Source organism: Propithecus coquereli, unplaced genomic scaffold (assembly GCF_000956105.1).
Source record: "Propithecus coquereli isolate 6110/MARCELLA unplaced genomic scaffold, Pcoq_1.0 Scaffold39, whole genome shotgun sequence".
NCBI lineage: Eukaryota > Metazoa > Chordata > Mammalia > Primates > Indriidae > Propithecus > Propithecus coquereli.
In genome coordinates, this window is record NW_012149618.1 from 6,413,788 (window position 1) to 6,424,374 (window position 10,587).

At 53.8% G+C, this 10,587-nt stretch overlaps 1 protein-coding gene across 1 annotated transcript in view; it reads right to left on the reverse strand.

Moving 5' to 3' along the window:
* Nucleotides 1-1,138: 1,138 nt before the first annotated feature.
* GALNT14 (polypeptide N-acetylgalactosaminyltransferase 14) overlaps nt 1,139-10,587 on the reverse strand; it is a 207,417-nt gene continuing 197,968 nt past the window's right edge. The window contains exons 14-15 of the mRNA XM_012652433.1: nt 2,824-2,943; nt 1,139-1,704 (exon numbers count right to left, since the gene is read on the reverse strand). Coding sequence (XP_012507887.1) covers nt 1,546-1,704; nt 2,824-2,943 — 279 coding nt within the window. The 3' untranslated portion in view covers nt 1,139-1,545. The remainder of the gene's footprint in view (nt 1,705-2,823; nt 2,944-10,587) is intronic.

Sequence of the window (10,587 nt, forward strand, 5' to 3'; positions counted from 1 at the left end):
ACCTGCTTCGAATATAATAGTTACTGTGGCAAGTGGATTCTAAACCAGCTCCCAACAATAGCTGCCTCCTGGCATTAACTCTCTTGTGCACTCCTCTTCCCTTGAGTTTGGGTTGGACCCGATGACTTGCTTCTCTCAAACAGAAGATGTTAAAAGTGAGAGGAGGCAACTTTTGGGATGAGGTTGTGAAAGGCTGTGACTTCTGCATCTTGCTGGCGTCTCGCCTTCCTGGCTTGCTTGCCTTGATGAACAGGCTGCAAAGCGAGAGACGCCCACATGGTGAGGAGCTGAGGGCGGCCTCTGGCTGACTGCCTGCCCGGAACAAAGTCCTGCCAGCCACCCCTGAGTGGGCGTGAGACACAGCCTGCCCCAGCTGACCCTTGAGATGACTGCGGCCCCGGCCAGCACCCTGACTGTAGCCTTGTGAGACAGCCCGAAGCAGAGGACCCTATGAAGCTGTGTCTGGATTCTTGACCCACAGAAAAAGGGAGGCAATAAATATGTGTTGCTTTAAGCTGCTCAGTTTCGGGGTAATTTGTTATGCAGCAGTGGATAAGGAAGATACTCATCAACACGTGGTGAACTTACCTGGGCAGAGAATGTATGGGCATATTTTGGGAACTTGAAAGCAATATGAATTGGTTCTTCTCTTAAACCTTAGTAAGAATGGACAGCCACCATCACCAGTTCCCAGAGCACTCTGGGGATTTCTTGGAGTAAGAAACTCCAAGGCTAATGGCCACAGACCATAAGGTGTTTGTAACCAATGAGGGCATCGTCATCCGCAGAGACACCTGGCCCCTGTGCTGGACCTACTACACCAGGATCTCCACAGGGGAACCCAGGGCCTCCGAATTAGAGACAATTTCCCCAAATGCGTCAGATGTATGTCATCAGCAAAAGCCACTGATCTGGTCCTATGCCCCCCTCTGACATAATAGGAAGTGGTGGGACAAAGAAGTCACATGTCTTGTTAAGATCACATGGCTGGTTGGTGGCCCAGGACAAGGGCACCGGCCTCCCCATCTCCCTGTGGTCTTTGTCCACTGTGCCACAAGACACCCCCGCCCCACACCTCCATCCAGTGGAGGACTCAGCTTAGCCCTGAGCCCACATCAGAGGAAACAGAGTAAGAGACCCAGAGACAACTTCTAAGGTTATTTTTATTTGTTTTGGAAAAAACCCTCATTCTTCATCTCTCTGTTTAGTCCTGGCCTGGTGACAAGGAGGTTTTTTCTCTCTTGCCGCCACGGTGCCTCTTTTGTAAGAAAGGGAACAACACACACTTCCCATCAGATCTGTGTCCAGATATCGCTCGGGGGGAGAGCTGGCCAGCGCTGGAACTTGACAGCACTGGGAACACGTGGGATTTGTCTCTGAGCCCCACTGCCTTGCGATCGTTTCCTCCCTGAGACAGCTGCCCCTGTACTGGGGGCTCTGCCTCCACCTCCCAGTCAGGGTGTCTGGGGTCATCGTGGGCTGCTCCAGTCTGTTCTGGTCCAGGGAAGCGCCACGCGAGGGCCACGCTGTGTCTGGCAACGGTCCTCAAGAGCTCACCATGTCCCAGTGCTGGCTCATGAGTGAGGACTCACACGGGTTGACAACGACTTCCTTGCCGTTCTCAGTGCCATCACCGAACATGTCCGTGTCTAGGCAGAGGCGGGATGCTATGTGCTCGATGCGGGAACCGGTCTTGGTCCATTGCTGAGAGGACAGAGAGGAGAGAGGATGAACTGGGTTTCCCTGGCTAGATCCCCTGGTCCCATTGATCATATCGGGAGTTCTGGAAATCTCAGAAAGGTTGATACTGCTCGTCTGGGGTCACCCCGAGACTTGATTTCACGGTCTCATGGAGCACTAAAACTGCAACTAATTGTTCTGCCAGGTATTGTTGTTGGGTTTTTTTGTTTAATTGGATAAAAAAAGTTAAAAGCAAAATCAATATGTTTACTAGGGAAGATCATTAGGAGGCAATAACTTTCCAAGCAATAGGCCAGAAAACCTGAAGTGAGTTAGTCACAGGAGCGACCACAGAAACGATCCACACGCGGTATCTGCATGGTCACGAGGAAGTTGGGGAGGCTGGGGACAGCAGCAGCGGCAAGGCAGGCCCCACGCTGCGGTTCCCCACTCCACCCAGCGTGACAAGGAGGGAGGGGCTGGACGCATCTTGGGCAAGACCCTGAGCAGGCACTGAGCTCCGTACTGCATGGAGACCATCTCAGCTGCCCTGCAGAGTGAGTATCACCAACCCCATTTCACAGAGGAGGAAACGGAAGCTCAGAAAGGTCTAGTAACCTGCCATGGGTCACACAGCCAATGGGCCATAAAACTCACATTTGAATCTCGGTCTCTCTAATGCCAGTACCCAGTTGGCAGCCACCACTTTGCTGCTAGGGGAACTGGGCACTCGGTGCATCCAGAACACTAGGAACTTTGGTGGACACACTGCCAGAGCCCAAGGCTTTGAAAGCAAAGGGTCGAGTCTCACTCATCCTTGTGGCTTGGAGATTTTTGTCTGCGATCCCAGGTGGGGGGCAGAGCAAGGACAGGACAGCACAAGAATGGGCATGGTATGGTCAGCTTGGGTCAACAGGCTTTCATGTGGCAAGCTGTCCCGCAGGGGTTGACCCTGCCATTGCTTCTGGCACCAGGGAGGGTATCCGAGATGGCACTCTCTCTCCCTCTCCTAACACAAGGACCTCTCTCTTATTAACTCTTCTTATAACAGTTTCTCTCTTGTCTTGTGCAGGAAACTTAGGCCCACACAGGCAGTCACGTTATGAAAGGCGGCCACGCCCCAGAAGCCCCCTGAGCACTTACCTGTCTGGCATCTTCATTCTTGCAAAGGGCAAGAACTACAGGAGCACCAGGGAACAAGGTGACAACTGACAGGCACAGCTCCTCCTGGAGGATCTGCTGGGTGTATGTGAAGGCCCACACCTGGGGAGGAAGAGGCCAGGAAGGTCGCTCAGGATCTAAGAAGTGGCACTGGACCGAGCATGCACGTGATGATTAGTACAGTTTGTAAGAAGTCCTGGGGGTCCCAGCAGGCACTGGCTGTCAACAAGGTCACCTTGGAAAATGCTACTCAAGTGCCAGAGAGTTGAAGGTCACAGCCCCATGGAAGTCTCCACCCCACACCCCGTGGAGGGGACTGGGCCTGGGCCATGCCGGCTGCCCCTGGGAGTTGTTGAACAATTCTGGGCTTCGGACAGGAGCCCGAACAACATCTCGGCTGAGCTGTGTGGTCCAGTTTCTGTGTTTGGAGAGAATGTCTCGAGGGGAGTCTGTTCCCCACCTGGAAGGGCATCCCTCCCCACCAGCTGTCTTTAGAACGTGCCCTCTTCTTTGAAAGGGAGTCCTAGTCAGTGTCTTGAGCACATGGGCGCTATGCCAAGAGGCAGATAGAGGGACAAAGGGAGCCAGGAAAGGTTCCAGGGCAGGGGATGAAGAACTGAGGGAAGAAAATTATGAGAAATCACATGATTTCAAGAGGTACATGTGCCCTAGCATGCCAGTGTAATAGGTCATTTGGCTCCTGAACTCCTGCAGGGAGAGAAGCCGAGAAATGAGACTGACAAGCAGAGACCTGATGGCACAGGGAAAAGCGGCATTCTGGGAGGTGCATTAGGAGGGATGATTCCAACATATTTCCTCCAAAGTGCCAGAGATCGGAGTAACTGTGGCTTATGAAGCCACAAGTACTCCTGCATTCTTAAGCTGGAGGGCAGAAAGTGCTGCCATAATGGCTGTCAAAATGTGAATCTGGACAAGAGGTTTTTCCCCAGCTTATAAAATGGGGATCACATCTGCCCTTTGCCTCTGGCAGGGGCAAAGAAGATGATTCCCGAATTGGACCCCCGAGGGAAGCTGCAGGACTCTGTGAAAGCATCTGTTTTCCCCGAAATCCCTGCCAACCAGCTGACGTCAGCCTCCGAACCAGGCCACGTGTGGGCTACTTCTCCTTGGCCTAAGAATGCAAAAGGCCCCTGAACAGGCCAGGCCCCTGCAGACATGGCGGCCATCGCCTCCTGGTCTGCACCTGCCCTGCCCGCCTCCTGCCAGCCCCGCCCTGGTCCCACCTAGGTCCTCTCCTGACTGCCACGGTCCACTGAACATCTTTAATGGCTTTCTGGGACCTGGCTGTGTCCTCCTCCTCCCCCACAGGCCCAAGCCCTTCTGCCGTCCTGACCATACAGCGCACCTTCACCCTGAGGTGACCTGACTTGCTGGACAATGACAGCTTTCTCTCCTAATCTTGGGCCTTCCCCTGTCCCCTCATCCCTGAGTGAGGCCACCAGCTCAGTGGGAAGATGGCTCCTGCCTAAGGATTCTTTTGTCCCTTTTCAAACTGCTGGTGTTGGGAGAAGACCTAGACTAAATAAATTCACCCTGGGAAGCAGATGGCAATATAGATGGAACCAGACTGCCCGTGAGTTGGTAATTCTCGCCGCCTGGCAATGGGTACATGGGGGCTCTTTACGCTATTCGACTTCGGTATCCACATACCCATATATCTAAAATTCTCTATGATAAAAAGGCATAAAATATATTCTTGCAGACATATCAAGAAGTTCTTCTCTGGCCTTCTGAACGTCACTGTTCTATATGTCCCTCTTGCCTTCCTCCAGAATGAGCCGAAAGGGGCAAGAGGTCCGTATGCACAGGGGTGATGCACTAACCATGCTGCTACCGTTAATTCCCAATGGCTAACATTTATTAAGTGCCTATGGTGTGCCAGACACTGTCCTGGCAACTTTACACAGATTAATCTTCGTGAGAATCCTATTAAGTAGGTATTATTAATATCCCCATTTTACACATGACGCAACCAAGGCTCGGAGAGGTTGTCCAAGGTCGTATACTAGCAAGTGGTCCCCAACCAACTCTCTCCAACAGCTCTGCTCTTGCTGATGCTCGCAGAGGCAGAGCTGGCTCCAGGCTTTTTTAGACAAGTTTAATCATGGGAGAAGACACCTGCCCCTGAGATTCCTCTTCTAGGTTGTAAATATTAAAACCATAGATCAGCTGCACCTTGACAGGAGAGAGTGGCAAGAGATGCTCCTTTGTGGCCAATTTCCAATGATGACCTTTATGAAAAGACAAAGGTCACACCCCAGTGGTAGGGCCTGGGGTGGGGCAGGCCAGAGAGTAGTCTCCTCTCTGACATTTACGGGAACTGGGCAGGAGTACGGATGGAGCCCACGCCGCTGATGCCACACCAGCCCCCCTCCCTCCCCACCCTGGCCTGCATGCACAAGCTGGGTCACTCCCCTCTAAACGGTCCCCCTTGTGCCCAGGGGAGTGTACTAGGGACACAGTCCGTCCTCAGAGGACAACCCTGGGATAAGACCCACGCAGGTCCTGGAGTCAGACTGGGCCATTTGGGTGGGGGATTCTGGGGTTCTACATATCTGGAATGTGATCTAGAATGTGGGCCCTTGAGTGTAAGCCCAGAATATTCCTTGACCTGTGGTGAGGAGAGAGAAGGGCCCAAGGGTCTGTCTAAGGGCTAGGCTGCCAGGAAGACATTTGCCTTGAGGTCACTGACCTCAAATTTAGACTCTTGCCATTCTCTGGAAATGAGGCTAAACAGACAGTCAGGATATGGAAAGAAGATGAGGTTCATTCCTTGTGTCCCATTATTTGACTCTACAGCATGCAGGGAACCATGAATTAGCATTTCAAAATGATCTGATCACCATAGTACAATGGCATTGTACTCTCTGTGTTAAAAGCATTAAGTGATTAAACATAAAAGCTTAAAATAAACTGCCGTTTTGAAAGCCCACTTTGCATTTCTTCCTTTTTAATATCCTAGGGGTCTGGAAACTGGAAGTACCGGGGATGGGGGTTCTTTTGAGATCTGAGACCCCCTGCCCACCAATGCCTTTGGAGGAGGGAACATGTGGGCTTGCACACACCCCAGGCCAGGCCAGAAGAAATCGCCTCCAAGCCCCCGCGGGGAGTGTGTGAACAGGCACAGAAAGCTGAAGCCCTTAGGCTCAGTGGACTTTCCATTGGCTGGTGCTTTCGCGGCATTTAAATAATTTAGCCTCAGGATTCCCAGAGGAGGGCTGATCTCTGGCTGTCTGCGAGAGGAGAGAGGGGAAGCAAGGAGACGGTTTCTGACGTTTTTCTCATTCTGCGGCCTGCCCCTGCCAGACTTCCCGGCATGACCCATGATGAGGGGGCTTATTGAAAGAATCCTGGAGTCAGAAAGGACCCGGGAAGGCAGCGCCTGCTCAGGAGGCTCGATCAGTGAGTGCCCATCAGTGAGTGCCCAGCCCTCGGCCGATGGCTCCATGGGGGACTGGCCAAGGCACAGGCCTCCGTGGTGATGGAAGTCCCTCCCCACCCCCTGCCAAGCCATGGAGGGGAACCCACAGGCCACTGGGAGGCTGGTGTGGGCAGCCTTGGGCCCTGCTGGGACAGGCTGGCCAGGGGCTGAGGAGGAGGAGGCTCCCCAGTGAACGGGGAGGGGAGTGTCCAAGCTGGGGCACGTTAAGAACTTCTGTGCTCAGAGGGCATCTCTGGAGACAGGCACTGTGGAGGGAGCAGGGAGTACCCCAGTAGCAGGGGCAGTGGTTACTCTGGGCAAGGCCAGGAACAGACCTGGGGCTCCCTCTGTGAACTTGGGCCGTCTGGGTAAGATGGAACCTGAGCTAAGAGTATCCAGGGCCTCGACTAACCTCTTAGGCCACAGTGGGCAACTCAGTAGCCCATGGAACGTGCCTTTGAAACTCTCTCTTCAAACAAGGTGTCTGGAATGAAGGAGCCTGAGCTCAACCGAACCTTTAAGTCAGCCGGCCTCGTGCTCCACCTGCCTCTCTGAGGGGTCCGCTGCAGCAACTGGCGGTGACCGGCCATGCTGGGCGCTGCTGCACCAGCTGCACAGACACCAGCCTCAGCCCCGGGAAGCTCCTGTCACGGGAAGCGGCAGGGCGACCTGGGAAGCTCCTAACCACACTCCTCCTCCCTGCAGGACCTTCCATGGACCCGCTCTTGGGGTCTTTTCTTAATTTCAGCCCATCCTGTCCTTTCCTCTCACATTGCAAGAATTCACTTATATGTGTGATTAAAAACCCACCCGTGCGTGTTGGGTCACGTTGCTGGGCTCTGGGGCGATCAATTGCCCGGGCTGGAATCCCTGCTCGCCTGCTTATTAACCTTGTGACCTTGGGTGAGTTGCTCACTCTCTGCAGCTCAGTTCCCTCCTACGCAAAAGGAAGAAAATATCCCCTCCCACCCCCGCTCCCACCCCCTTGCAAGGTCGCTGTAAGGAATAATCGGGTTAACACCTATCTGTGCCCAGAGCAGCGCTTTCCATTTAGCAAATGCTCAGTTACTGCCTGCTGCGTTGAGGATGGTGATGGAGGAGCCAACAGGAAGAGAGACAGCCCTACAGTCCTGCCTTTGGAAAACTGCCCAGGAGCTCTGCCAGAGGAGGCCACTCCGAAGGCTGTGCTGACAAAGCGCAGAAGGGTGACGTGCTGGCATCCCGTCCCACTGGCAGACTTGGGCTCACACGCCTAGAGGTGCCAACGCGAGTCTAGGTTTGGGGAAGAGCTTTATCTTCACCTCGTCCACCTGGGGTACCCAGCTGCCTGTGTGCGTGCTCCACGGCCAGTAGCCCGAATTGCTGGGTCACAGGTAGCAGGACACAATAAAAATATTTTTTTTTTTTTTTTGAGACAGAGTCTCACTTTGTTGCCCGGGCTAGAGTGCCGTGGCGTCATCTTAGCTCACAGCAACCTCAAACTCCTGGGCTCAAGCGATCCTCCTGCCTCAGCCTCCCGAGTAGCTGGGACTACAGGCATGCGCCACCATGCCTGGCTAGTTTTTTGTATATATTTTTAGTTGTCCAATTAATTTCTTTCTATTTTTAGTAGAGACGGGGTCTCGCTCTTGCTCAGGCTGGTTTCGAACTCCTGAGCTCAAACAATCCACCCGCCTTGGCCTCCCAGAGAGCTAGGGTTATAGGCGTGAGCCACCGCGCCCGGCCTAAAAATATTTTAATTTATATTTTTCCCTCCCTTTAAATTGGGATGGAAACCAGACTGGTGCACCTGTCTTCTTTCTACCTTTCACAGATATTTTTCTAGAGCATCCAGTAAAGTTACAAGGAAACTTGTTAACCTGGAGACTCCTTAAGCTTCACATGTTTACAAATGGATGATGTATTTCTCTCGCATTTCACCTGGGGCATCGGTTTGCTGACATCTCCAATACACACTCAGATTAAACATGCGGCTCCCAAGGTTGACAGGCAGCCAAGAGAAGGAGGAAAGGCAGAGGGATGGATGGGGCTGGGGGTGGAACAGAGATGTGAGCCAGTGTCAGAGCTGGAGGAGAAACAGTCTCCTTTCAACAAGGAGGACACCTCGTGCCTGGGGCTCACCCTGCCTGCAGAGAGAGTGGCCAGCTGGAACCAGAGCTCAGAGCTCCCGGTCCCCACTCTCTGGTGCCTTTACATCACAGTCTAGGACCCCAGAATCCCCCCACAAATGGCCCAGCCTGACTCCAGGACCTTTGTGGATCTCATTCGAGGGTTTGTCTTCTGAGGGTGGACTGTGTCCCTAGTACACTCCCCTAGGAATGAGGGGGACCATCTAGAGGGGAGTGACCCAGCTTGTGCATGCAGGCCAGGGTGGGGAGCAGGGGGGCTGGTGCGGCATCGGCACTGTGGGCTCCATCCGTACTCCTGCCCAGTTCCCATAAAGTCAGGGCGGGGACTACTGTGGCCTGCCCCACCCCAGGCCCCGCCATGGGGGCATGATCTTTGTTTGTCTTTTCACAAAGGTCGTCATTGGAAACTGGCCACAAAGAAGAATCTCTTGCCACTCTCTCCTGTCAAGGAGCAGCTGATCTATGGTTTTAATATTTACAACCTAGAAGAGGAACCTCAGGGGCAGGTGTCTTCTCCCATGATTAAACTTGTCTAAAAGAGCCTGGAGCCAGCTCTGCCTCTGCCAGCATCAGCAAGAGCAGAGCCATGGTACGCAGCCAGATTTTCCAATTGTCTTTGTCACTTGCAAGTGTATGAGCTTGGATAACTTCTCTGAGCGTTGGTGTCATCGTCTGTAAAATGGGGATAATAGTAATACCTACTTAATAGGCTCTTATGACACTTCTCTGATATGGCCTCCCAGAGATAGAAGAGGTGGGGGCAGAGAGGGCTGAAGGAGTCATGTTTAGGGGCTGGAGGGGCAGACGTGACTCCTGGACAGGCCACGAGGCAGGACGAGCAGGAGGACACAGGTGGGAACGCCGAAGGTGCATTGTGGGGGTAAGAGGAGAGAACCCGCCAATGCACAACATTAGCAGAAGGGGCTGGGAAGTGGAAGGACAGACTGGTGGTTTGTGTAGGAAGGAGGAGAGGCCCCTGAAAGGAAGAGAAAGGTCCCATAAGTCGGTCCTATGACAGTGTATCCCCCCCACTTTCAACCTGTCTCACGGATGATTTTAGCTGACATGGCTGCGTGCGTTGCTATCAGTCCAAAGCGGACTGACACCTTCAGAACACTCAGAAACACACCCAGAGCGGCCGCTGGGCCATGGGCAGCCGGAGAGCGGGGCTGAGGCTAACTGAGCACAGCCCCACGTGCACCCCCAGGCGGCTGGTGCCCAGGGGCCGGGTGCAGTCTGCCGAAGTGGACTGAATGTCTTCCCCTCTCAGAGTGTGCTTCCAGTCTCCTAAATTCACTGTTGCTACGAACCCAGCTGTTCTCTGCTGAGAGCAGCGGCAGCTTAGCACCGGCTTCTGGAAAAGAACACTCTGCTCACTTACAGAGGGTTCCCATCACGGCCCTGAGCTGCCCACAGATGGCTGCTTCTTCCTCCTTTTCTCCCACCATGGGAGGGTCAGCTGGGATGGGCACTACCGCCCCCCAGTCCAAGCTTTATTGGCTTGGCCACTTCCCCTGAGGTCCAGGGCATCGCAGGACCCCTCTCTGAGCCCATGGCTCCTTTCCTCCTACTTCCTCATGCAGCCAAAGATATGGAGTACCAGCAACGCCCCGGCTTTGCTGGACATGGTCCAAGTAAACTCCTGCCCCAGGGAAAGGGGAAGACAACATTCCGGCTGCTGGGATGCCCGGGAGCACTGCCCACTCACAGTCATAAGAGAGAGATGTGTGTCGCCTACTCACAACGCTTCACAAAATGCCACTTGAGCAGCTTATGCCACTTTCAGCCTGGAGGCCATGCCTAAAGTGAAATCAACACCTCGGCTTCCTTTCCCTTTTCCTGTCTGACTCAGGCAGCTGCCTCTCCGTCCTGCGGGAGCAGAGAGATGGTTCCTGGAAAAGTCACAGCAAGCTGGAGCCGGGTTGTGACATGTCTCCAGTGCCAGGCCTGGGAGCCTGGTTTTTGTGGTAGACAATAGGGAGCCGTCGAAGGCTGGGTTGGGACGGGGAACCCTGGGTGAATGACCACATGCAAGAAAGGGGCTTAGGGGCAGGAGAAGCAAGGGGGAAGCTGTCACCTTAATCTAACCCGATGGCTCCCAACCCAGTGGTTTTTTCCCTCAGGGGCATCTGGTAATGCCTGGAGGCAATTTTGGGGGGAGGTGCTCTTGGCAAC